Source organism: Embiotoca jacksoni, unplaced genomic scaffold (genome assembly GCF_022577435.1).
Source record: "Embiotoca jacksoni isolate LCO1_2020_lvr unplaced genomic scaffold, fEmbJac1.0.p SCAF_14, whole genome shotgun sequence".
In the NCBI taxonomy this organism is placed as follows: domain Eukaryota; kingdom Metazoa; phylum Chordata; class Actinopteri; family Embiotocidae; genus Embiotoca; species Embiotoca jacksoni.
In genome coordinates, this window is record NW_027185274.1 from 14,155,860 (window position 1) to 14,175,821 (window position 19,962).

At 43.4% G+C, this 19,962-nt stretch overlaps 1 protein-coding gene across 1 annotated transcript in view; it reads right to left on the minus strand.

The window, feature by feature from the left end:
- Positions 1 to 19,962, minus strand: part of arhgap35a (Rho GTPase activating protein 35a) — a 62,701-nt gene that overhangs the window by 6,267 nt on the left and 36,472 nt on the right. Inside the window, exons 2-5 of the mRNA XM_069148123.1 lie at positions 12,646 to 16,491; positions 7,921 to 8,062; positions 2,819 to 2,896; positions 530 to 661 (exon numbers count right to left, since the gene is read on the minus strand). Coding sequence (XP_069004224.1) covers positions 530 to 661; positions 2,819 to 2,896; positions 7,921 to 8,062; positions 12,646 to 16,377 — 4,084 coding nt within the window. The 5' untranslated portion in view covers positions 16,378 to 16,491. The remainder of the gene's footprint in view (positions 1 to 529; positions 662 to 2,818; positions 2,897 to 7,920; positions 8,063 to 12,645; positions 16,492 to 19,962) is intronic.

Consider the following 19,962-nt stretch of genomic DNA (forward strand, 5'->3'; position numbering starts at 1 on the left):
AAAACACACACACTCACTGACACACACGCATGCAGAGCTCAGTGAGTGACAGCAGCCTCACGGCCCGGGGGTAAATCTCTCTGGTGCGATGCAAGACTAAGCTATGCTTTAAATCTCCATTCTGACAGATTACAGGACACAAAGAGAAAAAGAGAGGCCGCGGAGAGCGCAGGAGCACCCCTCATTCATCTAACATACGAGTATTTTCTCATGACTTCATCCAGACCCCGGTGCTGCTGCATCCCTCCATCACCATGTGCAATCATCCCCACATCCTCCTTCCCAAGCCTTAAACATGCTCTCCTCCCTCCCTCTCTCCTCTCTTCCCCAGCTCCTTACCAAGTGGCAAATCCAATTCTCCCCATGGATGGATTTGGATTGCAGGAGTTTTGCTTGTTAGGTTACAGAAAAGTTACAATGAAGGGAAAAGGATTTCAAGCAAAATCCAATACCCCTCGGGTTTTAGCGAAGAATTTACCCCACCCCCCTGCACCTCCTTGTCCCCTCACACCACAGCCCCAAGACTTACTGAAGGCCTCCACCAGCTCTCCCTGCATGCTGTAGGGTACCAGAGGCTCAGGTAGCTCGGAGAAGAAGGCCTTCATGGCTCCTGCTACTGTGTTCATGGTGAAGTCTTTCTCCACCAGGTCCAGGTTGTGGTCTGGAAAAACATAAAACATGCATAGGGTAAATAAGAGAAGTGGTCAAAACATGCCTTATAAACACTTTACAATCCCACTCATTGTGAAAGAAAAACTGCCCAGTAAAAAAAAAATACTCATTTTGGGAAGCTCATTTTGATTCATCCATGGACTACAATATAAAACAAATGCTACTTTGTTATTGAACACCCACCCAGGATCTTTTCAAAAGGGCAGTAGTCTGAAATAATGTCATCAAAATGGTAGCCTGGTGTTGCCAGACACAAATTCATTTTGTGAATTGATAACGTCTGGTAACATTTCATTGAAAATCGTTTCCAGCTGTGGCGTCCGAGTGAACTAATCCTTAAACCAAATGGAATTGACTACCATTTGACGCATGTTGTCACCGAAACTCCTTTAACTGAAAACAACACAGATTCTCCCTCAAATGTGAGCAGATTGCAGCATCACGTCAGTAAATGACTGTTGCAGACTTTTTGGTCGCTGATTGGTCCTTCATGCGAACAGGGATTTCAGACCATAATCACAGTGAAAACTGTAAGCAAGGGGGTTGGACCCAGAAGGTTAACAAAAACTTGAGGAATGTCCTAAAACGTACTAAATTTATATTTAGTATGTTTTGCGTTCTTATATCTTAGTTTACGACAAGAAACACAACATAAAGCTGATTTATTATTATTATTATTATTATCACTATTTTTTATTAATAGGGGCCTGCAATATGAATTAAACTACAGCATGTTGGCTTGACTTTAAATAAAAAATGCAAGAGCCTGGGCATGTTGGTAAATATTCCTTCAATATCACAGCTGTATCATGAACAGGAGTATGATATATGAATAATAATGGACTATAAAGTACCTTGATTTGTTGGGTGTAAACTTTTTTACATTTAATTTTACATAAAATGTACAAAATCACATTATATAGACATATTACCATGTAAAATTACACAGACAGTCTCCAGCATTATATTGATATATCCGGGAGACTGTGGCTCAGTCGGTAGAGTGGGTTGCACACTAATCGGAAGGTTGGTGGTTCGCTCTTCCTGTCCACATGCCTAAGTGTCCTTGAGCAAGACACTGAACCCTAAATTGCTCCCGATGGTGTACCATGTTGTAAGTCGCTTTGGATAAAAGCGTCAGCTAAATGTAATGTAATATATAATACACTTTCTGTGGTTGTTTAATTATGCACACAACATGTCTGCCCTTGACTTCTCTTTTCCTAATTTACTTAATATGAATAAATAGCAAAAAAGCATGGCTGGCAATTTATCACAGAATCATTTCGGTTAATAAACTTGCTTAAATAAAAGTAAAATGAATGATTGAGAATTATAAAGTTAATTTGCGTGAAGAGAAAGCGCAGAGAGCTGGAGACCAAAACCACCAGAGCACCACTCTAGGAGAGAGAGCATGTGTGTGTGGGAGTGAGAGACTTAATTAAAAAAGTCATTTTCTGATAACTTTTTACTTTACAAAGGTAGCGCATGTAGAACGAAGACAGGCGAGAGAAACGTACTCCAGCAACGGTTCTGCCTCAAACATTTTCAGTCGAGCTCCCATTTTGAGAGTTTCCAAGTTATCTGAATTTCCAGGGAGCTGATGAAGGGCCATCTTCAGCACGGCTATGAGACTACTGCACTGTAGTCTCACCTGTAATTGTCTTGTCCCACTGGCCCGGGGCTCAGAAGGATTCGACGCAGGGTTTCAGACTCTGATTACCCGAGTTGGATTTAACCTCAGCCAGGCGTATGCATACACAGGCCATCTTGCTCTGCTATCCATCTCGGCAGCAACATGCTTCATTAACCAAACCAATCTGGGGGCAATTAACTGCCCACAACAGACAGACACGCGCATGGAGACACGCGGCGAGAGCGCTTGTACACATGTGAGGATGCACACGCACACGGGAGCAGGTAGACGCCTGAGGAGGCAGCTCTACAGTGAAGAAGTGAAGGCCAATTCCCTCAGCAGAATTAATGCTCCCCGGTTAATTAAGGGGATTCAGGTTTGTTATAGATAGAAGCAGACATACACACAGCTCTTAATGGCCTTTTCTTCACACTCAGCCTCTAAGTGTATAGCTGAAGCACGTACACATGTGCGGTAGGCTTTGAGTGCTGTAAGCAGAACGTTACTCACCTTGGTCGAATTGCCGTTGCATGCTCTCCATCTCTGCCTTGTTCCCGCTGACCCGGTAGATGCCCTCTGTGCTCAACCCTGGTGGAAAGAGAGAGAAGGGGGAAGAAACAAAGAGAAATGTTATCCCCTCAGTTTTCTTTGCTTATGTTTAATTTGCAGCAAGTATTTATGGTATCGGGTCGATCAACTCCAAGCCCTCTTCAGTATATAATTGTGAAGTGTACAGATGCACTCTAAAGGGCAGAAAAGGAGGATCCACAACAGGCTGCGCTTACGTCATTTCTCTTTGTCCCCTTCCCCTTAACACACTATTAGCACTATTTATTAAACCCATAAAGCACTCCTGCAGGCCCTCTAAGAGCCCGTTGGTGCACTGTGACAAGTTGAGGCTACCTCAATGCCGCAATACCATAAAATGACTTGAGGAAGTGTGAATGCCATGTAGCTACTTTTCCTCTAAAACTTAACTACATTCTTCAGAGGATTTGCAGACTTTTTCTTTAAACACTAAACAGTCAAATTACATCTATATTTATTAAAGGACTGAAAACGCAGAACAGCAACAATTTGAATGTTTTGTCTTGTAAGGTATTTTAAGGCATTTTTATTCAAAGATTAGAGGTGCAATTAGAGGTTTATAAGAGACCGTCAATTCACCAAGTATATTTAAAGTGGTGTAAAATCTGTGGTACTGTTTCATTGAACACACACAGAGGAAGAATGTTATCACATTGATGAGGTTATAGAAATCTTTGGTCCTAATAGTTAAGTCAGAATGAACACTGGCACAGATAAAGAATGCAGCAGCAAATACACATATAGGGAGGCGTAACAAAAGCTTTGTATTCATCGCTACAACAATACAAGACAAAAGAGACTTTTAATACAGTTCTACCTTTTTGTTTCATTTGCCTTCTGCTTGAATTTGTATTTTCCCAGCATTTTAATGGCTCACAGCAGGTGCAGACTAGTGCAATTGGATTGATCCAGCCAATTAAATACGTATTAAGGAGGCCTGTTGGATTCTATTATGTGTTTAAAACAATAATCTATTCTATTATAGTCTAATATAATAGACGGTTTGAAGGTTTTAACAACTTAATTCATTTTCTTTTGACTTTTTAATTCCGTCACTGATCTTTTTGTTGAGCTGACAACTGTTAATATTTCCTCACACGTATAACTTCATCTCATTTTGTAAAAAAAAACACAAAGTTTTGAGAATGGTCTGCCTTTCAAAATACCTCAAATTCAGTAGTTTACTTATTTTTAGCTTTACAAACAGGCACACAACATGTCAACAGCCCAGCATTATTTTTTTAATTTTTTTATTTAACAAATCAGATGACCTGCAATTTGGTCCTTTTACACATTTTGTCTTAGTATATATCCACCAAATAAAAAATAACTGCTGTCATGTTGAATTTTGCACCATTAATATCAATTTACAGTGGGTCAACTAAAACAAGTCAAAGTAGGGCAGTGACAGAAAAAAAAAAAAAAGGCACATGGATAGTCAGTGTGGATAAAAGCTCATTTCTTTTTGGTTCATTAATACTTTTCCAATTTACAAAAAGATAACATTAGCACCTGCCACACGTTTAAAATTCTGTCTTCGCTCACACTTTGGTGGTGATTCACAGAGACAAAGAGCAATCCAGAGGGAGTGAGGGAGATACAGGGAGTGGCAGAAAAAGAGGACGAGATAGGGAGAGGCAGGGAGGAAATGAGAGAGCTCTCAGTCAAGGCATACAACATCGATCTCCTCCTTCTACCAATCAATTATCCACAAAAGCTTTTCTAGCCAGACACAAGGAAAACAGGGATGGGAGGACAGATAGGGCGAGGGAGTAGTGTTGCTGTGGTGGGGTGAGAGAGTGAGAGATAGTGGCAAAATAGGACAGGGACCCAAGGATGAGAAAGATAGTGGGGGAGAGTGAGGACATACAGGAGTCAGAGTCAGACTGATGAAAGGGAGAATGAGGAAAAACAAAGGGATTAAGATAAATCGGGATATATAGAAAATAAAATGCACATCAAAAATGGAAGTTACAGGAAGATGAAAAGAATGTAACGGGGGGGTCAAAAAGTTGTGGGAAAGGCAGAAAAGTCAGTAGATAGAGAAGGTGAATAATATTAAAATAATTCACAGTGAAAAGCTTGGAAAGATGACCTTTCTAAAGCGGACAACAGCATCCTCTTCCTCTATTGTCAAACAAAACACTGCCTTCCTGAGGGCAACATAAATACAAACATTTCCTCTGGCATCCTCTAACAATGACTTCTCATAACTTTCCATTTTTAAAGGTAATAATAATCCTTAATAGTGTATATTCTGACAAATAAATATGAACTTTTATCAGTGTTTGGTGTCTATATCTTTATGCACTGTACAGATAAACATAAAAAAACATAAAAATACACCCTTCTATGGTGACTTCACAGCTTCCAACAGCAATTAAGTAGACAAAAACACACGTGTGAACCTGCAATCACACAGTCTGAGAGGGCGATAAATGTTCGTGTAGTTTTCTGCAGCGTGTTACTGTCTGACACAGCTCCAGCTGATCCCACATCAGCCCAGATCCCAGCACCTCTCCGGGTTCAGCAGCCTAGAGGCTGATTTCATAGTTCACCATGGAGACAAGCAGTCGCTGGGTGCTGCCCTTTTCGTCGCTATGGAGGCTCCCATGGCCAGCAGATATGCCTGCACACGCTAACGCACATTCATCACCTCGGTACCCATGAGCAGAACAAACTGCGACCACCACGCAGAGAGAACGCCAGAGCCGAAGACAGATAACAGCAGTCACAATGGATTGATTTTATATAGCTGCTTTTCTACATGCTCAGAATGCATGAAAATAACAGAAAACACCACATTCATTCCTATTATTGTCAAGGACAAAGGGAGTGAGCTATGAAGTTTGAATACAGAGAGCAGCAAAGATGACTTTAGAAAAGGAAGATAAAAACTGAAAAATAAGACAATTTGTGAGAATGACAATTTGTATGTACACATTATAAATGTGTATGACTGGAGGATTATTGGTGACATTTACACAGATGACAATAAAGGCAGTAATGTTGGTTTTGGGTGTAAGTTAGCTGGAAGTATTTTTGTTTTGTTAAAGGAAAAAGGGGAGGATGTCGGTGAAAGCTGTAGGTCCAAGGTCAGCTTGACAACGTCACTCATTATCTGCTCACACCAGTGACAAACATGGTGTCAGCGCTGTATAGTAATTTCCTGCGAGCGCCATTATACCCACAGATTATAGACACAGAAATGGGAGAAGAAATGACTAAGAGCAGCTACAATCCAAACTAAATAGCATTGTATCTCATTTCCCCTTCCAGTCCCAGAAATTCTCTATGTGGGTGAGCAGTTCTGTTCCACATGTGTCCAAATGTAAACAAAGTGTTTCTACACTCGTGCTATAATGGTTAATAAGATGTGTGAGGCTGTGCTTCTTTCCCATGCTCACAAATAACTCCAGAACAAACTCAGCACACTTAGAAAACAGCCGAGACCAAACATTCTTCTAATTTCCTACCTTGTGATATCGATCAGGCAAAGGGAGCTAAGGGGAGGAACATTACCTGGCAAGCCCCTGGCTAGAAACACTTGCGTGCACATGCACACACAGGCGAGAGGAAAGAGAGGAAGCCACGAAGGGGGGAAGAGTAGGAGCAACATATACAGTGAATTGAGAGAGGTGGCAATAGGATTCAGGAAGGAACAGAAATGTGTGTAAGGAAGAAGATGAAAGAAATCAAATCTGACAAGTGTAGGTAGAGTCGGGGGAGAAGGATCAGGAGAAAGAAGTAGAGAAACAAGGGCACAGAAAGAGAGGAGGGGAAAGGAAACAGAGGATTAGGAGAAATATTAAAATGAGCGAGTGAAGATAAAAGGTGGAAAATACCTCCGCAGGAGCTGTGAATTCACTCTCATGTGAGCACAACAGAGTGTATGTATGTAAATGGATATTCGACCGGTTTTTCACCTCCATCGAGCAGTAACTGCTGTGACTGCTCCAGTTAACATCTGAATAAGGTGAGGTGAAATCTAACACGATGCCCTGTTATCTTGAGTTCTGCCCCTATACGCTCCTATACAGGAAGAATCTGGATGTTTTGCAGTAATTCACAAATACAGAGTCTTTAATCATGACAGAGATTACAGAGGAATGCATTGGCATGTTTTGCCAGTGTTTTGACAAACTCATTTGCCCAAATGCAACTCGTGTTATGAAAGGTAATAAAAAGAGAATACGAAAGGTATTCACAGTATATTTTCCTTAGATGTATAATAACGTTTCCTAAACCACAATAAACATTCAAATCCATGTGTCATCTGTACTTTTTCTGGGTGTTTAGGAAACTAGGAGAGGAAGAGGAAGAAGGAGAGGAGAGGAGAGGAGAGGAGAGGAGAGGAGAGGAGAGGAGAGGAGAGGATTTCAGTTACAACACTCCACTAACATTATACTTCGTGACAATCGTATCTGTTGCTTACAATCCCTTTGGCTTTTGTCATTGTCACATTGATCTGATCTGATGACTCACTCTAAAGTTAGCACATAATACTGTGACTGGAAGCACAGGAAATAAAAGCAATACCAAGTCCTTTTTTATGCTTTTACTTGAACCATTTGACAGATGGTTCAGATGGTTCAGATGCCACACAAACCCTAAATATATATATTATGCAAAGGCAAATCAGGACACCGCATATTCCACTGATCTTATCGCACTGTATTCAGCTTTCTTTACTACTTTTGTGATCAAAAAGTAGGTTAAATCCTCGGTTCATGTCCCTGTATGTGCCCACCTGTAAAGCCTACAGTTAAGCCAATACCATTTCTCAAACCTGAACAAAGAAAAAGAGAGATTTAAAGAACAGTTGGCAGCAATCCCACCAGAGAGGAGGATTAAGATAAGGAAAAAAAAATACACCAGTAAAGAAACGAGTTAAATAAAAGGAGGCAGGTAAAGCACACACAGAGGCAGAATGGATCCTTTGAAATAATTTTCCAAGTGTTAACACCTAAAAGACTGAAAACAACAGCCTGTGATACTCCTCGTTGAGTAAAACAGATTCTCACCTGTCGTTTCGATGAAACGGATGCACTTCTCGATGAAGACTGGGATTGGTCTCTCAGGAGTGACCACGGTGGGCAGCGGCATACCAAAGTAGTTGCTTTCGATGGGTTTTGAGATAGAATGTCTGGGTTTGGATCGTGGTTTCTAAAAAAAAAAAGGAAGAGAAACAAAATTGGTGGAAGATTGGTGGAAGACAAAACATCAACATTATTTGAGACTGATTAACAGTGACACTGCACACATTTCCAAAATGAACTTGAGCATATAGGCATTGCTTTTGAAATGGATTGATTTCGATGGAAAAGGCCATGACCTTATTTAAGTGACTGTGTTTTTATGCTGAAACCCATCCCGCACATTCCTTTACACATTAAAATGATAAGTAATCACACATTCCTGTCTTAAGCCCTTTTCTGTACATCAGTGAGATATACATCAGTTCCTTCATCCACCATCATTCGCTGATCTCTTCATTCTTACCCTCCTTCTCTTTGTATTCTGTGTTTCTCTTTCCCTACGACTGCACTGCAGCTCTCTCATAATCAAACCCTCTTATTCATTGTTTAATTACCTTCCTGTTATTTCACTCCATTTAAGAGACCTCGAATACCCTTCTGCAACATTCTCGGCTTGCCTCTCCGTATGGCCGAGGCATCAGCGGTAATTGTACTACGTTTTAATGGTGTTCAGTGGGAATGTTTTGAAGGCCCCCGAGGCCTGGATCTCTAGTAAGTCCGTCAGCCCCCCCCCCCCGAGGCTCTGCACTGGCAGGCCGGGTGGTGAGACAGGGAGGCATGGTTGGCTGGACACATAGACCGTGGGTGCAGCACAGGCCTGACAGACAGACACAGGAAAGGAGTGCTCATTAGAGAGAAGAAGCCCAGCGTGCCCTCTGCTCCAGATACCAGCCTCACTGCACTCCAAATATTTTCGATAGCACGTATATGCACGCTCAGTCAGAGTGGTATTCAAGGAAACAAGCATAGAAATATTCATTAGGCTCGGCAGATGAACTAATGCTCACCTGGACTTTTCTGCACCGCCTGGTGTTTGAACATTTCGTGAAGTTACTCTTGTTTATCTGCAGTATATTTTCTTGGGATTCTACCTGAAGGGCCCCGACCAATGCATCTGCAGTACAAAATTATTGGCCAATATGTGGATGTTACAGCTCGAGCATTTATGTTTTATGGGTATGCGAGTGTCATTAAACTGTTAAATATCTTTACATGCACCTTGTCATAAAATGTTTACGTAAAATACATTTATTTATAGATACCTTTCGGTATTGATATTGGCCTCAACGATCCAGTATCGTTCAGGCTTTTCAATAATAAACACAGGACACTGTCACTGTCATTCACTTGTAAAGTGATAAAAACAACAAAACGTCAAGCGATAAGAGTGTAACACTTGCTGGCTGACTAGAGGAGTCTGCACTTCATTCAACAAGGCTGATGGGCCCAGGGCTTGTGCTGAGACATTTACAGGTTAAATAACTACAGAGTCTCCCAGACAGTCAGTTACTGTTGTTATCTCTATTAGTATGCCACATGATCATTTCCTAACCTGAATTCCCGTTCTTATGACTCCCAATGTTAACTTACAGACATCCTTACACTTCAAATTGAAGGGTGTATTGATGTGTTCATAAGTGCCCAAAACGCCCGCGTGAGCCTTCATTTGAATTTAAGAGCAGTAATGAAAAACCAGACACTACAACAGTAGGGAACGGTGCTGTTTGGTTTTTAGCTCCAAGTAGCAGCTCATAATTTATTTGTGTCCTATCACACTGACTGTGTTGTATATCTGTGCCCTATCTCAGTTTAGCAGACTGTCTCTATATTCCTCCTCCCTCCTCCTCTTCTGCACCCACTTTTCCCTCTCTCTCACTGTTTTGTTCCCTGCAGTTTTGCCTTCTGGCCACTCCTTTACTTGCTGACTGAGACAGGATATGTTGCCAGAGCCGAGAAGACAAAACAGACCTCTACCACAAAAGAAAAACAAAACACATCCTTATTAATAACATAAAGACACTGTGGTGAACACTTTCATACACTGCACGCCGTAGGACGCTGAAACACAAAGCTGTTCTAAAGTGGAATGACTCTTATTTCTCTCCATCTCCATTTTCTCTCCAAGGCTGTTTTCGCCTTTTCTTTGACTGTCTCCCTCCCTCTTATTTCTTGCATGAGGACACTGGACAAACTAGGTGACTGAGGAATTTGAAACATTCCTCTTGCTGGCTGAGGAGATTTGAAAAAAAGCTACAGAGGAGAGAGAGGAAACGTTTCCGGCCTCTGGCTGAGGGAGGGTGATCATGACAGACACAGTTGGTCACTGCCTGAGGTAAAGGGGGTTTTAAAATGGGCTCAGAATATAGTTTCAATTATTTGTTCCTACTCGTCATGACTCAGAGTGGTGGACGGTACCCTAAGGCTCTGTCCAGAAAAATGTTTATGCTGCATAAACCCAAACCTTCACCTTAAACACAACTGAAAATCAGACTTTGCCTTGACGCCGACAAGACGCTAACGGGAGTGGCTGGTTCAATACCAGCCACAGATCACTGCTGCAATATATCTCCCTGAAATGACCAAATAACTCAATAAAACGTCATCCCGAGGGGATTTCAGGCTGCAGCAGATTGAAAATGGACTCTTATCTTTGAGACAGATGCTTAGAAAACAGGTGATGGAACTTGATCACTTTGTTATAACCACAATTAAGCGATAATGGTCAGTAATGTGGATATCCAGATCCCAGACTTGCTGTAGGGCAAACATCAGAGGCACTAATTAGACTAATGATGACTACACTCATCAACAGCCTGCTAGCTTAAACTTTCTTGGGGATTTGTTTCGAAACGTGCAGGTTTATAATGAGTCACGTGGTACTTTATTGATCCCCCTTATGTCTTGCCCGTCTACGAGGGAAGGATCAGAGCACAGGGTCGGGTAACGGTCAGAGCTACAGGAACTGACCAACAACCTACCCCTGCCTCCATGCGTTTGAGTAGTCCTCACACATTTTCAGGAGGACAAATGACATCAAGTACTCGAGAATGTCATCTAGGCAGTTGAACTATGTGAGGAGACAGCCTCCATGCAGGTACTTGGACATCACAGCTGAGTGTGTGAAAACATTAATCATCCCCCTTCTGTTCCATCTTACTGACAGCCATGGTAATTATCACAGATGCACAAGCGCAACATACACAGCCGTAACTCCTGTTGAGCTTCTGTACCACACCACGTGTGCGGATGAACAGCATACCAGGCTGATAAGGTCAAACGTATCACCACAACATGGGCAAGAGACATGCACAGGAAGAAGCAGGATAGGGGAGGACAGAAGTGAAGCGAAGAAGGAGATACCTGTAGGAAAAAAAAACTAGCAAATGAAAGGGATGGAAAGAGAGATATGAGGACAACATAATGGGGAAAGCAAAAAATGAGTGACAGGAATGTGAGAGGCAGAATGTATGAATCAGCAAGAGAATACGACAAAACACCGTGAATACAAGAGAACGAAAGAAAGGAAGCAAAGTGTCAAAGTCAAAGTGACGGGGAAGAATTGGGAGTCTTTGGAATGAGTTGGGACATACTTCAATGTAGTGTCACAACAGTAAACAACAAACAACACTACCTTAAGATGACACTGATAACAATCACGAGATCACTAATGACATTTTGCCCTTTGGCAATCAAGACACACAACAAGTTTCACAACATGTGAGACAGAACAGAGATTCTTACTCTCTTTTTTTAGTGGCTGTCGTTTAGTAATTGTTAGTAGTATTATGTCCTGAACAGCTAATTTACTACTATAATATTAGTCTTCATTGATTTTATTTTACGTTTTGCTATAGAAAGAATTGCCATCTGATGTTTTCAGAAATTTCTAGTAGAAAAATGCCCAACATTTTTATGCTGGCGCTCGTATAATGGGAAACCTGATGCAACCAGACATACACATGTTACATGTGCAGCAGCAACAGAAAAAAAAAATCAGCACAGAGCATAGTTTGGCTCTGTCTCTATTCATTAGGAGTTTCTGCTTTCTGGTATAGAAGTTTACTGACTGGAGTTTGTCTCTTTTTTCCTCTGATGATCTGGCTAGTTGAGAGGGCTCCCACAGAGCGGTCAGGGAAAAATATGGCAGACACGCTCTCAGAAGAACCCCTACGGTATGTTATGTTTTCATTGCGCTTAGCTTCAGAGAGCAGAGGGAATATACTTTATACAAGCAGTCATCAGTTATTGTTTGACTTTAAAAATAAACAGTTATCTACCAAAGCAAAGCAGGTGTTGAATCCCAGCCAAGAACTAATTATACTGGGGATTATGGACATTGTGTGCATTCTGTCCATTTATAAGAACATGTATATACATGCAGACAAAGTGGTAAAAGTAAACTGTATCCTGCACTGCTGAGTTAGCCACTAAATATATTTCAGTGTTTTGATCAAAAATTATTTTTTACGACTTCAAGTAGCACTTATTATGCCAAATAAAACCTAAATAGACCACGGTACATTTCATTCAGAACGTATTGAGAAAACGTATTTTAGAAATGTACTTGAGCAACAGATGTGTTGTAAAATAACAATAGCTGGGAATAGTTAGGTCAAATCAAATTTAAATGCTCTATAATACAAGTGTTCATTTTTAGCCCCTTAACCCATATGTCACACGTTTAAGTCAAACACATTCAACAACACTAACCTTTGTATTTCGGCGCAGGCTCTTGAGAATATTTCTCCGTTTCGGATCTTCAATCTCCTCGATGGAGTTGTCCTTTTGGGCTCCACCCTCATCCTGGCTGGTCTTGGGTGGCCCTCCCATCTCGTCATCACTACCGATGGAGAAGCTCGTCCTAAAGCTACTGAACTTCCCAAGCCGTTTGGATCGGTCCCTGTAAAGCTTTGGCTTTACCCCCATGGCAGACAACTTTCTCCTGCGCTCCAGTGAGCTGCTATCTGCCTCACTGTCTGACCCATTCCCTCCAGCACTACCATTTGAGTGACCTTTGTTGGCGTTGCGAATGGTGATAATCTTGCCCTGTGTGCTGTCATGAGGGACAGAATAAATGTTCTCCTCTTCTGTGGGTCGAGGTTTGCTCACAGCATCCATTGGCTCTGCGTAGTCTGAGGGGTCATAGCCACCATCGCTACCTGGTGCCCATGTGACAGCTTGGGGTAATGAGCGGCGGTTGGGGCCTCCCTGCTGGTCCATGTAAGGGCCAAGGTTAACCTTACGGACAGGCTTGGGCTTCACTTGTGGAGGAACCTTGTTGTTCAACTTGCTCTCAAAAGTGCTGAGCTCAGAAATGACAGAGAAGGTATCACTGGAATCCAGATCTGGCAGCTTGAAGCTTCCCAGGTGGGAGCTGAGACTACCATCCTCCCTCAGGGTAGGATATGGTGGTGATGGTTCGATATCGTCCTCCGAGTCCATGAGGATGTTAACTGGACTGGGAGAGCCACAGCGAGGGCTGATGCTCTCATTTGTACATGCCTCAGCCACATTATCATACATGTGTGTTGCCTCAACAATAGTGCGCTTCTCTATTACTTCTTTGAGGAAGGGCTGGAAAAGGTCAATCTTGTGAAGTCCCCCCACAACGCCACCATGTCCACATATTACTGTGTTAAACCTGGCCTCTATTTCATGGGCCAGTTCCTCTCCCTGGCCGACTTGCTCCTTGGCTGATTCCGAGTCTGACAGCTCCATCTGGCTCTCCCCTACTGCTAGCAACTGGACTGGGATGATATCTTGGACCTCACACAGGAAAGCACATAAAGTCTCCATAGAGGCCTTGCGGCGAGCAGAGTAAACTGCAATGAAGCCGTGGACCAGGCCGGTCTTGCGGAGGGAGAATGAGGAATGGAAGGAGAGCAGTGACAGCTCCATGTTTTGCCTCTGACCTCCTACATTGAGCTCTAGCAGAACGGAGGTGCCACTACTGAGGCTGGAGGCCGGACGACAATGCTGGGGCAAAATAAAGGGAGCAAGGAGTTGGTCAAGGTCATACGTGTCTCCACACATCAGGCACATGACTATCCTCAGGTCTGCCTCGAGCACTGGCTGGGACTGAGAGTCTCTGAAGGCAGAGGATGGAGGAGGTAAGGGAGGGGAGCTGCTTCCTACGTTTCTCCGTGACTCTAAGAGGCCTTTCAGCATCTGGCTGATCTGCTTCTCATTGACATTACGGCCATAACCCATGCCTGGAGAGGCAGGGTCCAGGTAGGCACACTGCAGCTTTCCAGCCACCTGCTGTCCTTGATGTATGAGTGTCTGAGCTGTCTCCCCCCCAATATCCCCAATGGACCCCACTCCCCGCTTGGTGACTAGAAGGAGGGACAGCGGGAGATGGGCTAAGCTGTTTTCCCTTTCCCTTTTGCTAATCGTGGACTCTCTAAGCTTTTCTATACTCTCAACAACATAGGAGAGGGATTCCTTTGAATTGTACAAACATAGGCAACCGTGGGGTGTAAAGGTTGGTGTGTGAAAGGAATTGACTGGCAGACGTACGTTGCCCTCTATGGGACGAAGGGCTAACTCGTACATCTTGCCATCTAACACGTACCGGTCGTCACTGCCGCACAAGGCCCTTATCTCATTTGCCATCTCTCTGGCTAGCCCATCTTTCCCTAGAATGACGAGATTTATCCGCTCAGCCCTCCCCCCCTCCAGTCTTGCGCTGTCTGATGATGGGTAGCGTGTGGGAAATCTGGAGGCTAGTATCTGCTCTATCTTACTGTCCACACAGTGGGGGCTGTTGGGACAGGTGTCCTTTGTAGGGTGGTAGACAAAGTGGATATGTTTCAATACCAGAGCATCCCTTTCTGCCTGAAGCTTTTGCAGTGCTTTAAATCTTTGCTCCTCACCCAGCACCTCCTGAATGGCTCCCATTTTCTCTTTACTAGGTTTTGCATCCACTTCTAGCTCATAAAAGAGCTCAGAGTATTCAAGAAGCAGTTCCTGAAAGTCCTCTTTGGCCCGGTCAATGATTTCCTTCTGGTGTTTGTTGTAGATATCCAGATATTCGGCTTCATCTAGCCACTGGTAGAAATCTTCATTCATGATGAAGCTTCGGGCCTCCTCCCACGGTTTCCCTGGTGTGATGAAAGGAGAGACACTTAGCTTTTCCTTAAACTCCCATCTCATCTCAGCCCGTTTGCGGTCATTTCTTAGCTGTTCCAGGTGGGTCTCATAGATAGTCTCAGATGCTGGGGTCTCCAGGAGGTCCTGGGGGATACGGTCATCCTCCATGTTGTCAATGTGTGGTGTGGTCTCCCAAGGGGTGTCATCTAGCACTACAAACCACTGGGAGAAATCTCTCTTTGTCTCCAGGACTTTCTGAACTCCAGACCAGCTCAGGTGGTCTATCTCATCCAACTCTGGTAACAATACAGACAGGGCCTGTGGCAGAGTACTTAGATAGGCCTTCCTACGTTTCTCTATATGGTCTTGTTTCAGTCTATGCACATGCTGCTGGAAGAGCTTCTTGGCTTTAGCAGTCCCCTCAAGGAAAACATAGTCTTTGTACTCAGGGGCTGACTGCATGCGGCGATTGACGACAGGCCATGTCTCATTGTGATTCTTCACAATGCGGTTGACCAGCCACTCATAGCGGTCTTTGGCTGAGGCAATTTGTTGACTCTGCTGTTTCAGGGACTCAAAGTAAGGGATAATCTTGGGCTTTCCCCTACCCTTGTCTATTAGCTGAACCAGTGTAAGAAAGGCTAGGTCAACATTGACATTAGAGCGCGCTGATGTTTCTACCACCTGCAGGTTCTTCTTGGCGAGGGCAAAGGTGTGCGAGTCTTTAATATAGCGCTCAACTCCTTCATCACATTTGGTGAGAACCAGTACCACAGGCTTCTTCGTTTTCGCTAGCTGGTTGTACAGGTTGGTGACAAACTTCATCTGGTCCTCAAAGCTACGGTTCATACCCCGGCTAACATCTACACACAGTAAGAAGCCATCCACCATAAGCTTGCCTTCAGGCATCTGTTTCTGTTCAAAGTCCTGCTCCAGCCCCAGCTGATCTGTGCAAAAGTACATCAGCTTTTCAGCCGAAGCCAGCTTGTTGGATGCTGCCCTCTTGATGTAAGGCTGGAGTGCCGTGCTACGGTGTGGCTGGAACGTCTGATCATCAATGAACTCCGTCTGCTCCACCACATTCATACGGCACTCTGGCCCCTCCTCCATTGTCCTTCCAGCCTCTCCCCAGAACAGGAAGTGGTCATTGTTCACCACACGGCCTCCAAAGTCACTGGTGCTGAGAACGGAGGTGTGGTCTAGGTAGAAGTCATCTGCACTCGGCCGGACAAAGCGGTTACACAGGCAGGACTTGCCCACACCACACTGGCCTTTCTCCTTCTCTGTGCCAGACAGCCCAACCACGATCAGGTTGTAGGTGGGTGCCCGGACATCTTGCTTTTTGGCCATTATGATCGCTGGCAGAGGCTCATCCTGCCATGCTGGCTGCTAGCTCTAGGGAGAGGAGGAGGCTGCCAAGCAGGGTTTCCATGCAAGTGGTGCTCACTGGGCTGGGGTCTGGCCCTGCATGACAGGGAGAGAGAGAGAGATACAATTAATCTAGAGAAATACAGAAAAAATATTCCATTGACAGGCTTTATTATTAGAGAGCTATTGTGCCCCTCATCTAAATTCCTACTATGTGCCTATGCTCTGTTAATAATGTTTAATCTGTGATCCTATTTCTCCACTGAATGTTTCCTGAAAAGATTGAGGTCATTGGCAAAGCTGCCGGAATGCTGCACATTACTTAACCCAGCCGTAGCTCAGTTAAAGGCAATTTTTCCCCAGTTTAACTCATTTAATTTTAATGCTGCCAGGACTGCAGCTCTAACAGTGGTGCCTTCCACATTTCACTCTCATGTTCATTGAGACTCGATGTGTGTTTTGGCTTATTATCTTTCATCTAACAGTATGGTCGGTCGTCTTGCTGCCAGCAACATTAGAATAAAGTTATGTGGGGTTTTCACCATCAGTGCACTCAAACACATGCACGCAAGCACAAACACACACTGGCACAGTAAGCTCCCTGCACCCCCAATGAAAGACACACACAAGAAGATGAAAGCAGATAAGTGTTCCAGAGCTAAAGTTACTAATTGGCCAACTAGGGAAAGCCATCTGCATTTTAAAAGGCTGCATTGCCTGTTAGCCGACTCGTCTCCATCAAAAACATGTTTTCTTATGTTTCTCACCAACAGATCAGTGCTGGCTCTAATGCACCAACACGCATGTCTTACCATATTTACCTAAAATATACACAACAGTGCAGTGCTAACAAGAAAAAGACCCGCACACCTAGGAACATATGCCGAGGCTTAGATGACTGGCCAATTTCATTAATCCATTGCTAGATCAGACCTAAAAATAAATTGGTAAGAGAGAGGGGATGAGGGGATGAGGGATGGGGGATGCTCTTCATGAAATGGTCCTCGTTCGAAGCACAATTTGTTATGAAACAAAAATCTTCCTAATCTGTAAAACATCCAGCACACACAGGCTTGGAGCATGAGACCAGCCCCTCTGTGTCGTAACTGAGGCATTAATGGAGTAAAACAGACATTAAAACCACTATTAATCATGAATAGCTCTTTTGACAGAGAGCACAAAAGCAGACAAAGCCTTCATTGCTGTTGAATTGAGTTTGTCAGACAACAGAGAACTGTGGATTCACAAAGATGAACTTCAAAGTCTAACACTGCTTCACCAGAGGGGTAGACAATGAAAAGGAAATGGTAGGTGGAGTCAGAAACTCACTACAGTAGAACACCCAGTAGATAAAAAAAAGAAACTTCACACCTCCCATGTGTAGACTACTAGATATTCTGTATACTGTATCGCTGAGTCTTACGTGAAAAGCTGAGTGCCACTAATCGAAGTTCAAAGCTGACAGTTACGGCAAAGCATTTAAACCCTTTGTTTCGCTATATATGCATTCCTATCAGGATGTGAATTAACATTACAGAGGCAAGACCTCCCCTGTGCTTCAGCAGGTGTATAACTCAGCGCCGGCAGAAAAAGGAATCAATATCAAAAAGAATGTCTTGTGTTTTGATATTTGGAGAGGAAACATCCATGTAAAATGTATCAAGGCACCTGGAGACAGACCAAATCCCTGTAATAATAACATGCGGTGGTCAATACGTTCAAGTAAGTATATGACCTGGGAATTATGGTTAATTCATGCTCCTCTTTTTCAAAGCTCTCTTGTAAGTACATGTAATGCATACATGATTCTATTTGCTTGCCTGTATGTGTGTATGTGTACCAGTTTATATATGTTTTTCATTGTGTGCCTCCACATCCACATTAAATCTATGATCGCAGAACACATCCAGTTAGAAAGATAAACAGCCTAAACAGCCTTGACTGGGTGATAACAACTGCAGTGGGGAATCTACAGAGCTAAAGTCAGCAGGTTAAAAGCGCACCTGTGTCCTGACCTAGTAATGTTCACATTACAGAGCACACCGTCTCAAAGGCAAGCAGCCACAAAAAAACATGGCCTGCTGCCCCTGGATATGGCCCACTGTTTAACAGAATATGCATTCAGCCTGCTAATAATCTTTTTTAATATAGTGTGTCTACATGATCCCTTCCCGTGCCACCCAGTGACCAGCTTCACAGACATGAAAAGGTTAAATCCATTTGACATGAAGGCCACCATTAAATGATATCTGATATGCAGAGCTGCCACTTTATTAGTGGTTACTTACTGATTGATATCAATTTAATTCAGTGCTATTACAGTTATGTGAGGCTAATATCATTTACTCTATTGTAAATCGTAAATTTTTCTTTTGGAGTCAACCAAAAGGGATTTCAGGTATGGGTTTTATGAGCCCTGCTATTGCAAAGATCGCTGTGAACAGCATCCCAGCAGAATAAACTATTGTGACATGCTTGAAGTAGCTGTCGACCGAGCTGACAGAGGGTATTACCCTAACAGATAAGCAAGGAGGCCCTGGCGCAGAACCACATCAGCGCAAAAACCCCGCACCACCTAACACATAAAGATGAAAACATGCACGTATGCACACACAAACTATCCAAATTTGATCCTTTGTGATCAACATCCTGGTGACAAACGTGTCGTTTGTGAAATAGGTCATGTTGGTACCCAGCTGCGAGTGTTGGGATTAAATACAGTCAAGCACTCCGAAAGTCAATATAGACATCGAGGCTGGCCAGGCTCAACACTCTCAGATGCAATGCTGACATCTGCTTTGCTGACCCCACCTATCTTTTTCTAATAATGCTCCTGTGTGCATGCTGTGTATGTGATCCTCCGAGCTCATACACATTGTGTGACAGTCAGATATCACTCTCACTCAAGTGCAAATATATGTGCGTGTGTGTGTGTGTGTGTGTCTGTGTGTGTGTGTGTGTGTGTGTGTGTGTATATATATTACTTAGAGCAATGTTATTTGCAATAACCTCAAAGAGAATGGCAAAGAAAATAGACAAGATGCAGTTTTCAGGACAGTCTTATATGATGATGATGATGCAACTGTTTATAACACAGCAGCCAATAATAGAGAAAAAGAAAATGCCCCAGTCACTGACTGCTGTGTCCAAGCCAGAAACACACAATATATACGGCACTACAGCTGCACAATTCAGCTTTTTTCAGCGGACTAACTGCATTATTTCGTGCACAATAGATCTAGTCATTGAGGAAATACATTTCCTCTTTCCTATAAAGAAATCCCTGCCTGTGCTCGACTAGCCTCAGTGCAGCAGTCCAGTTGCAGAGGAGTGAGGCAAACAGTCTTCCAGTTCACCCTGAGGCCTGGTGTCTGGTGCGCATGTCCAGCCACATACCAGTGTCTCGAGGCCCTGGGCTGTATGGGGCTGACGCAGAAATAGGTTTGGGCCTGCGTTGCATCTGCCTCTGCCCTGAAACATGACGGTAAGCAGAGAAGGAGAGCGAGAGTAGGAGGTGGGTGGAGGAGATGCAGGAAGGAGTGGAAGGCATTGTGGAGACAACAGAGG